The sequence below is a fragment of the Dasypus novemcinctus genome, chromosome 30, assembly GCF_030445035.2.
Source record: "Dasypus novemcinctus isolate mDasNov1 chromosome 30, mDasNov1.1.hap2, whole genome shotgun sequence".
Classification (NCBI taxonomy): domain Eukaryota; kingdom Metazoa; phylum Chordata; class Mammalia; order Cingulata; family Dasypodidae; genus Dasypus; species Dasypus novemcinctus.
This window is the reverse complement of record NC_080702.1, coordinates 29,954,578-29,973,779: the sequence shown is the minus strand read 5'-3', so window position 1 is coordinate 29,973,779 and position 19,202 is coordinate 29,954,578. Positions and strand designations below refer to the sequence as shown.

Below are 19,202 nucleotides of genomic sequence, written 5' to 3'. Positions count from 1 at the left end.
GAGCCCGATGGGAACTGCGGTCCCAAAGCTGTGACCACCCAGGACCGTGGGGGGTGAGGGGCACTAGGGCAAGGAGGCCCGGCTTGGAAAAAGGAAGACCCCGTGGCCCCCGCGGTGGCACCTCGGGCCCGCGCCGGTCAGTGCAGACCGGAAGGAGCCCCTCCCCCTGTGCTGCTGCCCCCGCCCCCACCGCCTTGCCAGTTGACTGTGGCACTGGACGTAAACCCAGCTTGGCTCGCCTGTTCGGACAGCCCACCTCCTCCCCCAGCATTGAGGGGGGGGCATCATCGAATGAAAAGAGGGACTTGGGGGGGATACCCCGGGCCAGCATTGAGGGGGGAGTCATTGAATGAAAAGAGGGACTTGGGGGGGGTACCCGGGACCAGATCTGGAGAAGGGCAAAGACTGAAGGAGATACAGGACTGTGGGGGCGGGCAAGCCCAGAGGCTGTTCCCCGCTTCCAAACGGGGCAGTGGGCTGTCACCAGGATAGGGGTGCAGGGGGGATCCCTCTGTGTTCGGGGGGGACGGTGTCTGGGTACCCCTGGGCATCCCCGGACCCGAGTGCTTTCTCCTGCCATGGTGCGGGTATGCGGGCGGCTGAGAGTCCAGGAGTGTCCCCGTGTCTGGGGGACGGGCTGCGACGGGGTGTCCCAGGGCAGTCAGGGGCAGCGCCGGCAGCGTCTCGGGGTGCCTGGGGGCTGAGGAGGGTGGCTGCTCTGGGGAGCGGGCCAGGCCTCCGCGGGGTCTGGGGCGCCTGGTGTGTGCCTGAGGGGCTGTTTTTAGCGGTTAAGGGGTGCAACTGTGGGCATCTTGGGGCGCTAGGTGAGACTTGCCCAGTCATTTCACGCATTTCAGGGAAGCGGGGCTGTTGAGCGTCATCTCCCGTGCTACAGGGAGACCCTCCGGAAGCATCGGGGGCCAGGACGGTGGCGTCACCCCAGGGATGTGGCAGCCACTGCACAGGGGGGCCAGGTGTGACCGTGGCCAAGTCTCAGACTCCCACGGGGCATACGTGTGTCTCGGGACGTGAGACCCTCCCCCTGGGGTCGGCGAGGAGGCCACGCCGTGCCACTAGGGGTGGCACAGGTGTTGGCAAGGCGCTGGGGGAAGAGCCCAGGGTGGCCAGGCCGCCCTCCCCCCCCCCCCTCCCGCCGGGTATGACTCCTCCTGCGGCCCTGGCCTGGGCTTAAGCCCCTGTATAAATAGTGGGCGGATCCCCCGGCCAGGCCCGGCCTGACCCCAGCAGGTCCCCCCAACCCCCCCAGGCACTGCCCACCCACCTCAACCTCCACGCCCGCTCCAGCCGGGCAAGGGGCGCTGCCGTCCATGTGCAGGGTGAGCCCCCCAAGGCCGCGGGTCCGAGGGAGGGTGGGGGCAGCAGCACCCCTGCCGCCGCCCCCGACAGCCCCGGGGCGCCGCTCACATTTTCCAGTGTTTAGATTTTATCCGCTTTATTAATGAGGCAGGCGAGAAGCCTGCGCCGGGGAGGGGGGGAAGGGGGCTGCTCCCGCCCCACTGTGGGTGTGGGGGGGAAGGGGGTCAGGGGAGGTGCCCAGGGGCCAACTCCCTGCAACGGGGGAGGGGAGCCGGGGTCCCCCAGTGGCCCCCACCCATTGCCAGGAATGGGAAGACTTGGGGGGCTCCTGCCACCCCCGTTGCCCGAGGGGCGGGTTGGAGTGGCCCCTGGAGGCTGGCGGGGGCGGGCGGGAGGAGCCGGGGAGCCGCCCCTGGAGGAGGGCGGGGGAGCGGCCTGCCGGAGAGCCAGGGCGCAGCGGGCGGCAGGGCCGGGCGGCAGGCGATGGGGACCCAGGGAGCCAGGCAGCGCCCGGTAAGCAGGCCGGGGTGGGGCGAGGGGCTCCAGCAGGGGGCTGGCCGCAAGGACGGGCCGTTGCTGTCCTGCCAGAGCCTGGGTTCCCCGGGCTCTCCACCCTGCCTGCCGCTCTAGGTCCCTCCTCCCTTCCCACCTGCCCAGCGGGCGGCTCTCCCCTCTCAGCCCCCGCACCAGGGAACGGGCCCTGCACAGCCGGGGATCTCCGGGAAGGGTGGGAGTGGGGCGTGCGGGGCCAGGGCTCCCGGGGGGGCAGCAGTGGTCAGGGGCCGGGCCCGGCTGGGGGAGCGCTCAGAGGGGGCCGTGGGGGCTGCACGGGGCAGTGGGGGACAGGCTGGGGGTCGTGGGGGGCGGGCTGGGGTCCTGGACGACAGGATGGAGAGCCGTGGGGGACAAAGACGGGGTCGTGGGGACAGAAGGGGGGGGTGGTGGGGGACAAATATGACTCTGGGGGACAGGGATGGGGCCGCCGGGGACAGGGCAGGGGCGTGGGGGGCACAGAGGGGGTCGTGGAAGGGCAGGACGGGGTAGTGAGAACAGAGATGGGGTTGTGGGCACAGCGCTAGGGACAGACGGGATTGTGAAGACAGGACAGGGTCAGGGGGGACAGGGATGGGGTCATGAGAGCAGGGGGTGTCGGGGAGGATAGGACAGGGCGTCGGGGACAAAGACGGGGCCGTGGTTTCAGACAGGGACTGCGGGATTCGGCAGGTGCCATGGGGACAGACAGAAGGCTGTGGGGATAGACAAGGGACCTGGGGTAGAGGAACAGAGCCACCTGCCCCTGGTGGCAGAGGTGGGGGCCAGGGACTACCGTAGGGCCCTGGAATGAGGAATGGGTATGAGATGGGCTCAACAGCCCGAGGCTTGCCTGGGGGGTGGGGAGCGAGCCCTGGAGGAAGAGATGGGTGGTGAGACGCAGAGGAGGGGGGGCGGGCAGGACGCCGATCCTCCAGGGGCGCGAGCCCGGCCTCGTGCGCCCCGGCCAGCCTCACCGCGCCCTCCTCTCCCCTGCCAGCCTCCCGGGCACCTGCCATGAGCCCCCGCGGGCTCCTCGACCTGGGCCTGGCCGGCGAGGCGACCACGTGCGCGGCGCCCGGGGCCGCCAACGCGTCGGCGGGGCCCCCGTCGAGCGGCCAGGGCGCGTCGCCGGCGCTGCCCATCTTCTCCATGACCCTGGGCGCCGCGTCCAACGTGCTGGCGCTGGCGCTGCTGGCGCAGGCCGCGGGCCGCCTGCGGCGCCGCCGCTCGGCCGCCACCTTCCTGCTCTTCGCCGCCAGCCTCCTGGCCACCGACCTGGCGGGCCACGTGATCCCGGGCGCGCTGGTGCTGCGCCTGTACGCGGCGGGCCGCGCCCCGGCCGGCGGCGCCTGCCACTTCCTGGGCGGCTGCATGGTCTTCTTCGGGCTGTGCCCGCTGCTGCTGGGCTGCGGGATGGCCGTGGAGCGCTGCGTGGGGGTCACGCGGCCGCTGCTGCACGCCGCGCGCGTCTCGGCGGCCCGCGCGCGCCTGGCGCTGGCCGCGCTGGCCGCCGTGGCCTTGGCCGTGGCGCTGCTGCCGCTGGCGCGCGTGGGCCGCTACGAGCGGCAGTACCCGGGCACCTGGTGCTTCATCGACCTGGGCCCGGCGGGCGGCTGGCGCCAGGCGCTGCTCGCCGGCCTCTTCGCCGGCCTCGGCCTGGCCGCGCTGCTCGCCGCGCTCGTGTGCAACACGCTGAGCGGCCTGGCCCTGCTGCGCGCCCGCTGGCGCCGCCGCGGCCGCCGCCCGCCGCCCGCCGGCCCGGGCAGCCAGCGGGGCCGCCGCCGCTGGGGCGCGCGCTCCGCCTCCGCCTCGTCCGCCTCGTCCCTGGCCTCGGCCGCCGCCCCCGGCGCCTCCCCGGGCGGCTCGGCGCGCGGGGCCCGCTCGCACGACGTGGAGATGGTGGGCCAGCTCGTGGGCATCTCGGCCGTGTCGTGTGTCTGCTGGAGTCCGCTGCTGGTGAGGGGCGGGACGGGCGAGCGGCCCCAGACCCCCCGCACCCTCGACGTGCACCGCGCGCCCTCCTCTTTGCTGGGACCCCTGCACGCGCCACGGCTCAGCACCCTCCTGCAGGGGAGCCCCCACCCCTTCGCCTTCGCCCTCTGGCGTCCCATCCCCCCTCGCCACCTCCTCCCTGGGGTCCTCGGAGCGCACCCCGGCTGACCCTCCAGCCACTTCCTCCAGACACGGCCCACCTTCCTTCTTGCCCAGATGACTGGGATCGTTCCCACCACTCCAGCTGCCCCACCTCACCCCCGGACTCAGCTCAGCCCCACTCCCACGCTCCTCCGCTCCTCTCCATAGCAGCTGCCCACGGAGACCCTCTTACCTCTCTCTGCCGTTCTCACTCTCCCCTCACTGCGCACCCCTCCAGCCACGCGCTCTCCCCTCCCGGTTTGCTGCACTTTCACAACTGGCTTCTCCCAACAACAGCCCCCCCCCGCCATCCTTTCCCACAGCCCTCCCTCCCGGCCTGGCCCTCACACCTGTCTCTCCGCAGGTGTTGGTGGTGCTGGCTATCGGGGGCTGGGGCTCCAGTTCGCTGCAGCGGCCCCTCTTTCTGGCCGTGCGCCTCGCCTCCTGGAACCAGATCCTGGACCCCTGGGTGTACATCCTGCTGCGCCAGGCCGTGCTGCGCCAGCTGCTGCGTTTCCTGGCCCTGAGGGCCGGCGCCAAGGGCGGCCCCGCTGGGCTGGGCCTGACGCGGAGCGCCTGGGAGGCCAGCTCGTTGCGCAGCTCCCGGCACAGTGGCCTCGGCCACTTCTAGGCGTCGTCCAGGGGCCAAGCCGGACGCCCCGGACCGCGGCGCGGAGCCTTTGGGGTACAAAGCCATTTTGCGGACGTGCGCCCCGTCGGGGCTGCCGCGCCCGGTGTGGCCTCGCGGGGGCGGCAGAGAGGCCCCGGCCGGGCCGGGTGCAGTTCCGGAGCCGACCACGTGGGGGCGCGGAGCCCGAGCCGCAAGAGCATGCGCGCACCGCCGCCCTGGGGCTGGGGACTCCTCGCGGTGCAGAGCTGCGGGGTGGGGGGGGGAGCGCGGGACCGTCCCCCGCCACCGTTGTTCTCATCACTGCCCTGAGCTCCCCCAACACCGCCCGGCGCACTACCCCCGGGTCGCGGGATGGCACAGCCTCGAACCCTCGAAGTCCCCTGCACGTCTCCAAGCCCCCTCCCTCCGCGGCCCGCCCCTGCCCTCCACCTTGGCGCCCCGCCCTCGGCCCTGTTCGTTTGCTGCCCCCTTCGAAGTCCAGGCGCCTCCCCCTCGCTCCTTACGCCCCCACCCACCCGTCGGACCCGTCCCCCCTCCCCCCAAGTCCCCCCATGTCCCCCCATCTCCACGCACTGCTCCCCCCCCATGACTGCGCACAAGAAGAGACGAGGATGCGTGGACGGGGCCAACCCCAGAGGCCTTTTATAAAAACTACTAAGAGCTGGAGGGGGGGGAAGGGGGGCGGGGGGGGGGCTACCAGCCCCGGGCCACGAAGTCGAAGTCCCGGAAGGCCGCCTGCTCCGCGGCCGTGAGGGGCCGCGCGTCCCGCGGGGGGCTCAGCGTGGGCGCCTCGCCCGTGAACTCCTCGTCGAAGTTGCTGATGTCGGTGCGGCCCGACAGCGTGGGCACGAAGGGCGGCGGCAGGCGCCGGGCCAGCAGGGCGTCCCAGCCCAGGGTCTGCGGGGAGAGCGCGGGGGCCCCGTGCGGGGGTGGGGGTCTGTGGGCGTCGGCTTCACGCCCCGACAGGCACCGAGACGAGGAGAAGGGCGGGGGGCGCGCCCAGGGCACGTCACGGCGAGGGGTAGGGGGTCCCCGAGGGTGGGGGGGGGGATCCTGAGCTCATGCACTGGGCAGTGCTCCCGCCAGGCCAGCCTGGAGGTGTGGGTGTGGGAGGGAAGTGTGGGGGGGTAATGGCCCTTGGAGGGGGTGACCAGGTCTGTGGGGGGAGTAATGGCCCTTGGAGGGGGGGACCAGGTCTGGGGGGGTAATGGCCCTTGGAGGGGGGTGACTGGGTCTGGGGGGGGTTATGGCCCTTGGGGGTGACTGGGTCTGGGGGGGTGGATAATGGCCCTTGGAGGTGACCAGGTCTGGGGGGGGTAATGACCCTTGGAGGGGGGGACCAGGTCTGGGGGGGGTAATGGCCCTTGGAGGGGGGGACCAGGTCTGGGGGGGATAATGGCCCTTGGAGGGGGGGACGAGGTCTGGGGGGTTATGGCCCTTGGAGGTGACAGGTCTGGGGGGGTTATGGCCCTTGGAGGTGACAGGTCTGGGGGGTTATGGCTCTTGGAGGTGACAGGTCTGGGGGGGTTATGGCCCTTGGAGGGGGGGACCAGGTCTGGGGGGGTTATTGCCCTTGGAGGTGACAGGTCTGGGGGGGTTATGGCCCTTGGGGGTGACCAGGTCTGGGGGGGTAATGGCCCTTGGGGGGGACCAGGTCTGGGGGGGTTATGGCCCTTGGGGATGACAGGTCTGGGGGGTTATGGCCCTTGGAGGTGACAGGTCTGGGGGGGTTATGGCCCTTGGAGGTGACAGGTCTGGGGGGGTTATGGCCCTTGGGGGTGACAGGTCTGGGGGGGGTTATGGCCTTTGGGGGATGACAGGTCTGGGGGGTTATGGCCCTTGGAGGTGACAGGTCTGGGGGGTTATGGCCCTTGGAGGTGACAGGTCTGGGGGGTTATGGCCCTTGGAGGTGACAGGTCTGGGGGGGTTATGGCCTTTGGGGGTGACCAGGGCCCTGGGAGAGCCTCACCCTGAAGAAGGGCTGCTTTTTCACGTCCTCCGCGTCCCTCTCGGCGGACCCCAACCTCCGCTCGGGATTGCGCCGCAGCAGCTGGGGGAGGGAGCAGCGTCACGCCCGTCCCCTTCCCGGCCCCCCTTCCCCCGCCTCAGGCCCCCCCCCAGCTGGCCCCGGGCTCCTCACCCGGCGCATGATGCCGATGGCTTCGGCCGACAGGAAGCGGGGGTACCGCACCTCGTCGTTGACGATGCTGTCGAAGACCTCCTCCTCGTCGTCCCCCGGGAACGGGGACTGGGGACAGGGGGCGGGGTGAGGCAGGCCCCCTCCTCGGGTCCTGCTAGGCCCAGCCCCCCACTCAGCCCGGGCCCCCGGGGCACTCTGAGTGGGCGCCGGGTCCCATGGAAGGGCAGGTACCCCCATTCTAGACGGCCGGGCGGAGTCCGGCGAGCAGGGGCGCCGCCCGCGGTGCAGGCTGGTGTCCCCCCTTACCCGCCCGGGGGTCGTGCGGGGGTGGAGGGGTGGGGGCCGGCCGGGGCCTCACCTCCCCCACCAGCATCTCGTAGAGCAGCACGCCCAGCCCCCACCAGTCCACGGCACGCGTGTACGACGTGTCCGTCAGCACCTCGGGCGCCAGGAACTCGGGGGTCCCGCAGAACGTGCTGGTCCGGTCCCCGTAGCCCATCCCTGGGGACGGCAGGGCCGGGGAGGACACGGGGGAGGGGCTCGCCTCTAGCCCGGGGCTCCAGGCGCCCAGGGGGGGAGGGGTCCCTCCCAGCCCTGGCTAATCCCCCAGCCCCTGTGGGGCCCCACAGTCTGGCGCCACCCCCACCCCCCAATCCTGCCACCCCAGGAAGCGGACTTGGCCCAGTGGTTAGGGCGTCCGTCTACCACATGGGAGGTCCGCGGTTCAAACCCCGGGCCTCCTTGACCCGTGTGGAGCTGGCCCATGCGCAGTGCTGATGTGCACAAGGAGTGCCCTGCCCCGCAGGGGTGTCCCCCGCGTAGGGGAGCCCCACGCGCAAGGAGTGCGCCCCGTAAGGAGAGCCGCCCAGCACGAAAGAAAGTGCAGCCTGCCCAGGAATGGTGCCGCCCACATGGAGAGCTGACACAACAAGATGACGCAACGAGAAGAAACACAGATTCCCCATACCTCTGACAACAACAGAAGCGGACAAAGAAGACGCAGCAAATAGACACAGAGAACAGACAATCGGGGTGGGAGGGGGAAGGGGAGAGAAATAAATAAATAAATCTTAAAAAAAAAAAAATCCTGCCACCCCCTCACCCTCCTTGCAGAGGCCGAAGTCTGCGATCTTGACGTAGCCCTCAGTGTCCAGGAGTAAATTGTCCAATTTCAGGTCCCTGTGGGAGGGGGTGGGGGGGGGGGGAACGGAGGTCTGGGCCCTGGGCGAAGCCAGAGGGTGTCCCGCGAGGACCTGCCCACGCGCGTGCGCACGCACCTGTAGACAATCTTGTGTTCGTGCAGAAACTGCAGGCCCAGCACCACGCAAGCCGAATAGAAGCTGCGGAGAGAGGCCGGGGTGAGGGCTCCGGGGTCCCCCCCCCCAGCTCCCTCCCCCAGGCCCTCTGGGTCCAGGAAGGGGCGCGCGGGCGGCGGCGGGGCTCACACTGCGCGCGGCTCCGAGAAGACGTCGCTGTGGATGTGCAGCATGAGGTCGCCGCCGGCCGAGTACTCCATGACGAAGCACACGTGCTCCGGCGTCTGGAAACAGCCGAACAGGTTGACCAGGAAGGGGTGGCCGGCGCTGGTCACCGCCGCCAGGATCCGCTTCTCGCACATGAGGCTGGAGGCGGCAGGGGGGCGGGGGGCGGGGGTCACGGCGGCCCCGGGGCGCTGACCCCCAGGAGCAACGGCTGCTTGTCCAGCCTCGCCCTGGCTGTCTCTGTCAGTCTCCGCCGCCTCCTCTGGGGAAGGGGCACCCAGAATCCACCCCTCCTCCTGCTAACAGCCCCCCCCCCAACTTCCCTTTGGGGAACCGCCGAGAGTGGCCTGGAAGTCCAGACCCAGCGGGGCGCCTCTAGCCGAGGACTGGCTGCGGCATGGGCCAGCCAAGCCAACAGGGCTCCATCCCAGGACTTGTGCTGGAATTGTTCAGGAAGAAGGGCGAAAAGGGATGGGCCTAAAGCTGCTGGGGTGAGGGGGGCAGGCCCCACGAGGGGACTGCAAGCAAAGCCGACACAGCGGGAAAGAGGGACACCTCTGCCTGAGCGCCTGGGTACATCCGTGCCTGAAGGCGGCCTGCCCCTGGGCCTCTGCAGTCCAGACCAATAAACTCCTCTATTTGTTTAAGCCCGTCTGAGCTGGGTTCCTGATTCATAAAAGGATGCCGGGAGGCCTGGGTATAATCGCAGTGCCTCTCCCCAGTGCTGACGGGGCCCGTTCTTTAGGGGTGGCCTGACATTTGCGCGACCGGACAGTCTTTCAAAGAAAGCGTAGTTAACCCCCTTTTTTACAGATCGGGAAGCTGAAGCTCAGAGGTAAAGTGACTTCCCAGGATCTCCAAGCAATGTTGTTGGCATTGGTGGGATTTGAACCCGGGGCCCCTGACTCCAAAGCACAGATAGCCCAGGCCCTGCTGTTTCCTTGGGCAAATTGCTCAGCGCCTCTGTGCTATCCGCGGGATAGAGGAGAACGGCAGTATTTAGCTTACGGGGCACGGGGAATATACAAGTTACGGAAAATAGCGTACATAGTGGGTGCTTTATAAGAGCTGTCGTAATTTTTAATACTAGCTGGAGGCGTAGAGGTGACTGGTGTTGAGTCACTCCCGTGGCATCTCCAAGGAGGGGGCTAGCCTGCTTGAAATGCCCAGAAGAGAAGACCGAGGTCCCAGAGGGCCTGAGCGGGGCCCCTACCTCTCCACCTCGTCGCGGGCCACGATGTCCCCTTTCTTCAAAGCCTTGATGGCGAACAGCTCCCCGCTGGGCCGGAATTCGGAGAGCAGCACCTGCAGCCGCGGCGGGCAGAGGGGTGTCTCAGCGGCCAGCCAGGGAGCCCCGGGGGCTCCCCCCCACCCCCGATGCCCCACCTCACCTTCCCAAAGTGACCCCGGCCCAGCACCGCCAGGAACTTGAAGTCCTCGAGGGTCAGCGGTGACTGCCTCAGAGGGCTGTGGAGAGAGGACCCTGGTGGGGACGGGGGGGCGGGGAGGGCAGCAGGCGGGGGGCTGGGGGTGCGGGCTGGGGGAGGGGGCGGCACCTGCACAGGGCGGGGCCTGGGGTCTCTGGGGCCTCTGAAGACGGCTCGGGCGCGCCGGCAGCGGTTTCCCGGGTTGGGGAGCTCTGCAGAAAGGAAAGGCGGTCGGGGGGCAGGGAGGGGGAGGGGGTCCCCGAGCCGCAGGGACCTCCCGAGGCCCGGCCCGGACTGCCCTGGCACCTGGCCTCCCCACCTCTCCCCCTGCTCCCCCCACCCACTGCCTTCCAGCTGCACTGTTCCCCTCGTTGTCCCTTGAACGCCAGGCCCGGCTCCGCCCCAGGGCCTTTGCACAGGCCATTCCGCCTGGAACTCTTGCCCAGACACCTGCCAGCTGCCTCCCGCACCTCCCCAGTCGGTCAGCGGACTTATTCCACAACACAATGCCCGGCACGCCCCCAGCCCCGTCCCCGCCTCACCTTCCCCCACTTTCTAAGTATTCCCACGTTCTAGAAATAATTGATCGTCCAAAAACCCCTTATTTCATTCATCGACACGACGCAATGTAAAACTGCTTGATTCTTTATACCACGTGCGTGTACAGTTTTGAAAAGAATTCACGTGACCTCTTGGTTTCTCTCTGTCCCGAGGGGTACTAGAGCCACGGTTCTACAATTCAATTTGTGCAAACTGGTGTACGGCGGGACACGTCACCCGCCTGCCCCAATTGCCCTCCCCGGCGCCGCTGGAGATTTCACACCTCCCCTTCTAGCTACGTTCTGTAGTCACGCAAGCAACAACGCCCGGAGAGGCTCCATTTCTTCCACCCGTGGTTGACGATACTCTAACCTTGTGATTCCCACTTCGCAGCTCGTCTTGGAAATCTCTCTACCCTAGCACGTGGGGACCTGCCTTGTTTTTTTTTGTTTTTTAAGATTTATTTTTTATTTATTTCTCTCCCCTTCCCCCCACCCCCACTGTCTGCTCTCTGTGTCCATTCGCTGCATGTTCTTTTGTGACCGCTTCTATCCTTATCAGCGGCACCGGGAATCTGTGTTTCTTTTTGTTGCATCATCTTGCTGTGTCAGCTCTCTGTGTGTGGCACAATTCTTGGGCAGGCTGCACTTTCTTTTGCGCTGGGAGGCTCTCCTTATGGGGTGCACTCCTTGCGCGTGGGGCTCCCCTACGCGGGGGACACCCCTGCGTGGCAGGGCACTCCTTGCGTGCATCAGCACTGTGCATGGGCCAGCTCCACACGGGTCAGGAGGCCTGGGGTTTGAACCCTGGACCTCCCATGTGGTAGGCGGACGCCCTAACCACTGGGCCAAGTCCACTTCCCCCTGCCTCATTTTTAACAGCAATGCACACTTCCGTCTTGTAATTTACTTAGCACTAGCCCCTCCTGCAATCGCTTCCACTCTTCAGGCCATGCCACACCGCTGCAGCAAACGTCCAGAACGCGCATCTACGTGCGCAAATGTCCAGGAGAGGAACTGCTGGGTCAACCCTGACCTGACCTATCTTGAGCGAATGCTTCAATCCACAGGCCTCCCACACAGCGCCCATTTGCCCACATCTTCCCCAGCATTAGGTTTTATGAGCGTTTTGGTTTTTGGCCCACCTCACGGGCATTTCGTTGCATTTAATCCCAGGAGGCACATATTACTATCATTTCTGTTTTTTGTTTTAATGAGGCATAAAATCCAGGCAGTGAGGTGTGCAAGGGGGCAAGCTCACATCTATGTCTACCTCTGTGACCCTCGTGTGCTTGCTTTTGGGTGGCCTGGGGGCTAAGAATGGGTTTTCCACTTTTAAATGTTTGGGGAAAAAAAACCCCAAGGGAAAAGACATTGCCTGGCAGGTGAAAAGGACAGGAAAGCTGAACTTCAGGTGTCCAGCAGTGAGGTTCTGCTGGAACCCAGCCAAGCCCCTGTGGCCTGCGGCTGCTTTGGGGACACACTGTGACATGAACCGACTGGCTGGCAAAGTCGAAAATAATGACACCCCGGTCCTTTCCAGACAAAGTTTGCTGATGTGACCTAGAGAACGACGGAGACCATTTCTGGCCCCCTGGTGCCTCCCAGAGGTAATCACTCCTTGGCCTTCATCATTGACGTGAGTTTTAAACCTGCTCGTTGGGAAGCGGATGTGGCTCAATGGATAGAGCATCTGCCTACCACATGGGAGGTCCAGGGTTCAAACCCCAGGCCTCCTTGACCCGTGTGGAGCTGGCCCATGCACAGTGCTGATGCGCGCAAGGAGTGCCCTGCCACGCAGGGGTGTCCCCCGCGTAGGGGAGCCCCATGCGCAAGGAGTGCGCCCCGTAAGGAGAGCCGCCCAGCGTGAAAAAAGTGCAGCCTGCCCAGGAATGGCGCCGCACACACGGAGAGCTGACACAACGAGATGATGCAACAAAAAGAAACACAGATTCCCGGTGCCACTGGATAATGCAAGTGGACACAGAAGAGCACACAGCAAATGGTCGCAGAGAGCAGACAATGGCGGGGGTAAGGAAGGGGAGAGATAAATAAAAAATAAATCTTAAAACAAATAAATAAGTCTGCCCGGTTGTTCGGGCGAGACCCTCATGCGCAGTGCTGCTGGACGCTGGTCACGCAGCCAGGGGGTGGCAGGGCAGGAACCGGAGCCCCGGCAGCCTGGCTCCTGAGCTCCCGTTTCTAGCCAGGGCCGAGGGCTGGGGCGTTGGGCCCAGGTTCCACCAGAGCCGTGCTGTGTGACCCCGAGGCAGTGGCGGGTGGTCTCTGGGCCTTGGGTCAGGAAGGAGACGCGACGCTGAGCAGGACGCAGGGGAGGAGGAGGGGGCCGCTCACCAGGCTCGAGGGGCTGGACGGGGGGAGCGCGGGGCTCTTCGGGGGCGAGCCGTCGGAGTCGGCGCCCAGGTGCAGCTTCTCCACCGAGATGTCGCCGCCACCGCTGCGGGAAGGGAAGAGGGCGCGCGCCTGAGACGCGGGGCCCCGGCCAGCGGCAGGGGGCGGCCGGGGACCCCGGGAAGGCCCCCCCCCCCTTACCCCGCGGGCCGGGTCTCGGGGCCCGGGGACGCCCCGGGGCTGAAGGCGCTGGCGGCGGCGGCGGCGGCGGGGAGGAGCCTTCGGAGCAGTCGCACCCACGTGGCCACGTCGATGTTCATCTGCCGGGCGCGCTGGAACGCCTTCCCTGGGGGGGCGGGGGGCCGGGGGCGGGCGTCACCCTCCGGGGACCCCTGGCCCCGCGCTCCCCCCCACCCCCCGTCCTGGCCCGGCGCCCTCACCCTGCTGCTTGGAGAAGATCTTCTTCTGCCGCCGGAGTCGGGGGATCCTTTCAATGACGGGGTTCCGGAAGGTGACCTGGGGAGGGAAGGGCGAGTGAGGACCCCTCGCCGGCCCCCCGGGCGGCTCGGCGTCGTGTTGGGGGTTCAGGTGACCCTAGAGCGCCGGGGGGACATTAGGAAGGAGTCAGCAAACCCATGCGTGGCTCGGTGGGCGCCCTCCTGGAAAGGCAAGAGGCAAGCGACCGGGCCCCTCCTCTAGGGGGCGGGGAGGGGGTCTGGTGTGGCCAGGTTTAGGTCCAAATCCAGCAAAATCTCTAGGTAAGGACCCCGACTCGCAGCGGCTGGGAACGGGTGGGAGATGCAGATTCTCGGGCCCCGCCTCTACCCAGCGAACCAGGCCAGCCCCTGGCTGGCGCAAGCCTCGCAGGGGAGGCTGGTGGCACCCACATCTGGAAGCCACCCATCTAGTCGAACCCTCCCAGCTTGGAGCAGTTGGAGGTTACTGATGAATTCCAAAAAGAAATATTGGGTTAGGTTTGTGGACTGGTCTTTTCCTCTGGGCACATGAGAGTAGATTGGAGTCAGAGGTTTACACAAGGAAACCTTGTGTGTGTGTCCACAGGGCGTGGAGTATCCGCCCCTTGGTGGGTGGACACCGTGGATAAAAGACATGGCAAAGGACAGAGTTGGGGGTTTTTGATGTTGGAGTTTTGATGCTGGAGTTGGATGCTGAAGCCTTAAGCTGGAGCCCCAGGAAGAGAGGAAGGCTGAACCCAGAGAGAAGCAAGCCCTGGGAAGAGAGGAACCCTGAACCTAGAAAGAAGTAAGACCCTAGAAGGGAAGAACCCAGGAAGCCTGAACCCTTGCAGCCGTCGGCAGCCATCTTGCTCCAAATAGACTTTGGGGAGGGAAGTAACTCATGCTTTATGGCCTCATATCTGTAAGCTCCTACCCCAAATAAACACCCTTTATAAAAACCAACCCATTTCTGGTGTTTTGCATCAGCACCCCTTTGGCTGACTAATACACAACTCAAAAGCACCTTCTAGAAGAGATGAGAGGTACAGAACTGCAGGGTCTGAGGCGGTCGCCACTGGCCACATGTGGCGACTTAAAATTTTTTTTTGACGTAGTGGGAGAGGGACGGGGTCATGGAGAGCCACCTCCCCTGGTGGTAAGGTGGGGCCGTGGGGTCCCGTGGGGGCCCTGGAACGAGAAACAGGACTGTGGGTATGAGATGGGGCTTCAAGTGGGAAGCTGGTGCTCAACCACTGAGCCATTCTGGCTCCCGAGTTAGTTTTGTTGTTGTTTTCATTTTCATTTTGCTTGTTGTTTTGTTTTTAGAAGGCACCGGGAACCGAACCTGGGGCCCCCCGTGTGGGAGGCAGGCGCTCAACTGCTCGAGCCACACCCACTCGGGGCGACTTAAATTTACGTAACATGAGGGCAAGTTGAAGCTTCAGGGCCCCAGTCCTTGCCACAGCCAAGAGGCTTGCGGCGACCACAGCAGCCGACGCGGACAGGGAACCTTTCCCCCTCTACAGCAGAACTCAAGCGCTGTAGGCTCACCCAACATGAAAGGGCAGAACGTTCTATCGGATGGCGCTTTTGTAGAGGCAGGAGAATAAAACAGAAGGCTGGAAGGAAACCTTGCAGGTGGGTGATCAGGACTGCGTCAGAATTTGCCCCCCGGGGCCACTCTCTGCCACCACTGCTCGGTTTGGGAAAGTCTTCCTCGTGTTAGCCCGAGCTCACCGCCCCGTCATCTGAGGCTGGCCCTTGTCTCTGCTCCTTTCTTTTCAGGGCCTCCGAGGATCAGATCATGTAAGAACTTCTGCATGGAGGCAGGGACGTGGGAAGGTACGTACACGCAAAGCGGGGCACGTGTGTACACGAGGGGCAGATTTAAAGAGCCGCGAAGGAGGATTTTGGCTAAAAGAGAGGGCCGGTCCGAGTGGAACCACCGTGCAGGAACAGGGAGTGCGTCTGCCTTGAGAAAGACGCGAGGGCCCTCCAACGAGGCCCGCCAATGCAGGGAAGCCAATTTTCAGCCAAAGTGGCTGAGACCAGGAAGTAGAGTGGGTTGTGGGGTGGGTCTCATCTGGTTTAAACTCGGTTCCAGCCTGACAAAATAGGGGAAAAGCAACCATTTTGGGCCTTCTGACACTGCTTCTGTGAATCCTGCTGTGAATATTCTGTTTTCACAGTTGCTAATTAAAGAATAAAATTGTAAATAAGTTAAAAAAAAAATAGTTTAAAGATTTTTCCAAAGTATTAGTATCTGTAAAGAAGGTCTGATCATAAAGTAGTTATTACCCTTCAGTGTATAATCATAAACTTAGGTAAAATAAAATCCAATTAGAAAAAAAAATTTTTTGAAAATAACTCAAGGTGCTTTTTAAAAATTCTAATTGCAAAGGTGGCTAGTTTCAACACAGAACTAGCTTATTTGGGTATTAAGCGAGCAGCTCAAAATCATCACCTATGGGTAACAAACTTAGAAATCTTTTCATGTATTGGTGTTAAATTATCAATACCAAAACTAAAATCACTTATTTATGTTCTATTTGTAATACATGTTTGACATGTTTGATAAAACTGAGTTCACTTTCATTTTAAATAATAAAAGCAAGATTTTGCATTCCAGTAGGGGAAAAAAAAAAGAGAGAGGGCCAGTGAGTTTCCTCCTCTGTGGCCTCGGTTTCCTTCTTTGTCCCGGGTTGCCCGGGCTGCTGTGAGAATTGGCGAGGGGATGGCTGTAAGACATTTCGGACTGGCCCTGTCTGGTGCTACGAGGGGGCGGCGAGGAAGGGGGCGGCGAGGAAAGGTGCTTAGAGCGAGGCCCGCGATCGGGGGGACCGTGGCAATGCCTGGAGGCACTTTCCGTTCTCGCGGCTGTGGGGACAGTGTGGGGGGCGCCTGGAAGGTGAAAGTCAAGGTCGCTGCTGGACACATGCGGTGCGCATGGCAGGCCCCCCGGGGAACTCTCCAGCCCTGGAGGCCCAGTGTGGGGTGCAAACCCCGAGGGAGAGCTGCACCCCGACGCCGCAGGGGGAGGCCCTCTCCGCTAAGCTGCGGCTCGCTCGGGCGGGACACCCGGCTCAGCTTGGTTTGCCTTTTCCAGTTGCGGGCGACTGTGTGATTTTTAAAAACCGTGCAGCAGCGCTCCACAACGCCCTCAATGCAACAAACGAACCACAGGAATGAAAGAGGACGGCGACATGGGAGCGGGGGGTGGTGTGGGGAGAGGGGGAGATGGGACCCTCTCGTATGTTTGACTGTAACATTTTGTGTGATCTATGTGTCTTTTAAAAAAAAGATAATAGATGAAAAAAAAAGATGAAAAAAAAAAATCACCCTGCCTCGGAACAAAAGGAATCGCAGCTTAACTGTGCCATGGATACAGCTGATGAGCAGCACTTTTCTAGCAAGGTTTAGAGGCACACCAAAAAGCCTCGTCCAAATTAAAAAAAAAGCCTCGTCCAGGAAACCGGGGATGAGGGAGGCAGGAACCCCACTCTCGGGATGGCTGGGGCGGTATCTCTGGCCACCAGCAGCCCTGGGGCTCCACGTTCTTTTTGGGGAGGGGCTAGCCATGGGGCTCCACGTTCTTTCTGGGGAGGGGCTAGCCCGGGGTTCCACGTTCTTTTTGGGGACGGGCTGTACCTCTGGCCACCAGCAGCTCTGGGGTTCCACGTTCTTTTTGGGGTGGGGCTGTACGTTGGCCACCAGGCAGCCCTGGGGTTCCACGTTCTTTTGGGGGAGGGGCTAGCCCTGGGGTTCCACGTTCTTTTGGGGGAGGGACTAGCCCTGGGGCTCCACGTTCTTTTTGGGGTGGGGCTGTAGATGGGCCACCAGGCAGCCCTGGGGTTCCATGTTCTTTTGGGGGAGGGGCTAGCCCCGGGGTTCCACGTTCTTTTGGAGGAGGGGCTAGCCCTGGGGCTCCACGTTCTTTTCGGGGAGGGGCTGTACCTCGGCCAGCAGGCAGCCCTGGGGCTCCATGTCCAGCTGTACTTCGTGTCTCTCATTGTCCAGGAAATCCTCCAGCTTCAGGAATTTGAGGGCGCACAGGCCCCGCTGGTCCCGCCAGAACACGGCCAGCTCCAGTTCCCGCGCCTCGAGGAAGAGGGTCATCACTTGGGGTGCCCGAGACCCGGCACCCCCATCCCCGCTGCCGCCAGGCCCTGCCGTGTCCCCGCGCAGCTCACCCGCTCCAGCTCCAGCGTGAAGCTCTGGTCCCAGGCACTGGGGCCGCACGGCTTCCAGGGCGTCTGCCCCACCACCGCGTTATCCAGCTTGAGCACGGTGCTGACCTCGCCTGGAGCGGGGGCCGGGGGGGGACGGTCAGAAAATGCTGCGCTCTCCTCTAGTGCCTACAGAAGTCCTCCCCTGGCCCAGCCCCTCCACGGTGACGTTCAGCTGTGCCCAATCCCACTCCCACTGATTGTGGTGTGTGGTGTGAGGTAGGGATTCCTCTTCATTCTACCTGGCAACCCCAGCAATGCACTCATAAGAATGTACTCTAGAAAAACGTGTACAGGTGCATGTCAAAAGACACACGCAGAATGCTTATATGCAGCATCCTATTGAAAGCACCCCGTTGTTATTAACTAATTTATTAATTGTGACGTAGTCTTATCAGGTTGGACTATGAAATTGCTGATGATCATCTGGCTTTGACCTAAAGAAATGGCAATTTGGGAGGGTTCAATCTAATACAGTAGACTATTAAGCCGTAATAAAAATGAATGAACTATGCAGAACAGGCAAATTCACAGAGCCAGAAAGCGGATGAGAGGTTACCAGCTGTCAGGCGGAAGGGGAACAGGGAGTTATTGCTTAACGGGTGATGGAAAAGGTTTTGAAATAGATAGTAGCGATGGTTACACAACATTAATGCCACTGAAGAACAATTAAGTGAGCAAAGTTTATGTTATATATATTTTACCATACTACTTTTTTTTAAGGAGGTACCAGAAATCGAACCCGGGACCTGACACATGGGAAGCAGGTACTCAACCACTTGAGCGACATCTGCTTCCCCGCACTAACTTTTTAAAAAAAGATTGATTTACTTCTCCCCACACCCTCGTTGTTGGCATTTGCTATGTCTGTCTGTTGCACACTGATCTTTTTAGGAGGCACCAGGAACCAGACCCAGGATCTCTCATGTGGGAGGGGGACACTTAACTGCTTGAGCCAGCTCCACTCCCTGCTCTGTTGTGTCTCTCATTATGTTTTCCTCATGTCTCTTGTTGCATCACCCTGTTGTCCGCTCACTGTCTTGCTCATCTTCTCTAGGAGGCACAGGGAACCGAACCTGGGACCTCCCATGTGGTAGGCAGGAGCTCAATCGCTTAAGCCACATCCACTTCCCCACACTAATTTTTTAGATGAACAAATTATAGCCTAAGACAACAACATGAACGAGTCTCCCAAATAATGTTGAATTGAAGAAGCTAGTATCATGAAATTTCTTTGATATGATTTCATTTATATAAAGCTCAAACATACCAGGGAAAATTGAACTCTCTTGTTTGGAGATGGATATGGGGTTCCTAAAATTATACAGACAAGCAAGGAAATGATAATCCTTAGTCAGAAGAATGGCTACCTGAGGACAAAGAGAGGGCTGGGATTGGGCAGGGGGCTGGAATGGGGCAGGGGGCTTCCAGGGAGCTGCCAGTGTCCTAGATTTTTATCTGGGTGGTAGGAAAGCAGGTATCTGCTATACTGTCGTTTTTTGTTTCATGCTTTTTTTGTCATAGGTACACATTTATTTTTTTTAATTTTTCTTCTTTTAAAATTTTATTTTGTTTTGTTTTACATATTTGTTCTTGAAAGTGTTACCGGGAAGTGGATTTGGCTCAACTGATAGAGTATCCGCCTACCATATGGAAGGTCCAGGGTTCAAATCCAGGGCCTCCTGGCCTGTGTGGTGAGTTGGCCCACGTGCGGTGCTGATGCGCACAAGGAGTGCCGTGCCACACAGGGGTGTCCCCTGCGTAGGGGAGCCCCGTGTGCAAGGAGTGCACCCTTTAAGGAGAGCTGCCCCACGTGAAAAAAGCACAGCCCGCCCAGGATTGGCGCCGCACACATGGAGAGCTGACACAACAAGATGACGCAACAAAAAGAAACACAGATTCCCGGTGCCACTGACAAGAATGCAAGTGGACACAGAAGAACACACAGCGAATGGACACAGAGA

At 62.6% G+C, this 19,202-nt stretch overlaps 2 protein-coding genes across 4 annotated transcripts in view; one reads left to right on the top strand and one right to left on the bottom strand.

The window, feature by feature from the left end:
- Positions 1-2,297: 2,297 nt before the first annotated feature.
- PTGER1 (prostaglandin E receptor 1) lies at positions 2,298-5,293 on the top strand. Its single transcript, XM_004453382.3, has 2 exons — positions 2,298-3,807; positions 4,349-5,293. Exons 1-2 carry the CDS (start codon positions 2,866-2,868, stop codon positions 4,613-4,615), a joined length of 1,209 nt encoding a protein of 402 aa, XP_004453439.2. The 5' UTR covers positions 2,298-2,865; the 3' UTR covers positions 4,616-5,293.
- PKN1 (protein kinase N1) overlaps positions 5,228-19,202 on the bottom strand; it is a 44,364-nt gene continuing 30,389 nt past the window's right edge. For all 3 annotated transcript variants that reach the window (XM_071212764.1, XM_058290295.2, XM_058290294.2), the window contains 15 exons: positions 17,203-17,312; positions 16,967-17,110; positions 12,995-13,070; positions 12,756-12,900; positions 12,558-12,660; positions 9,793-9,875; positions 9,628-9,703; positions 9,450-9,541; positions 8,201-8,377; positions 8,033-8,095; positions 7,858-7,934; positions 7,114-7,256; positions 6,756-6,863; positions 6,585-6,665; positions 5,228-5,512 (listed from right to left, as the gene is read on the bottom strand). In XM_071212764.1, coding sequence (XP_071068865.1) covers positions 5,309-5,512; positions 6,585-6,665; positions 6,756-6,863; positions 7,114-7,256; positions 7,858-7,934; positions 8,033-8,095; positions 8,201-8,377; positions 9,450-9,541; positions 9,628-9,703; positions 9,793-9,875; positions 12,558-12,660; positions 12,756-12,900; positions 12,995-13,070; positions 16,967-17,110; positions 17,203-17,312 — 1,682 coding nt within the window. In that variant the 3' untranslated portion in view covers positions 5,228-5,308. The remainder of the gene's footprint in view (positions 5,513-6,584; positions 6,666-6,755; positions 6,864-7,113; positions 7,257-7,857; positions 7,935-8,032; positions 8,096-8,200; positions 8,378-9,449; positions 9,542-9,627; positions 9,704-9,792; positions 9,876-12,557; positions 12,661-12,755; positions 12,901-12,994; positions 13,071-16,966; positions 17,111-17,202; positions 17,313-19,202) is intronic.

Excerpts from the sequence above, each read along its gene's own strand:
- PTGER1 (XM_004453382.3), top strand. The coding sequence starts at position 2,866 with ATGAGCCCCCGCGGGCTCCTCGACCTGGGCCTGGCCGGCGAGGCGACC. Across the intron at positions 3,808-4,348 it reads TCTGCTGGAGTCCGCTGCTG|GTGTTGGTGGTGCTGGCTAT; the intron begins GTGAGGGGCGGG and ends GTCTCTCCGCAG.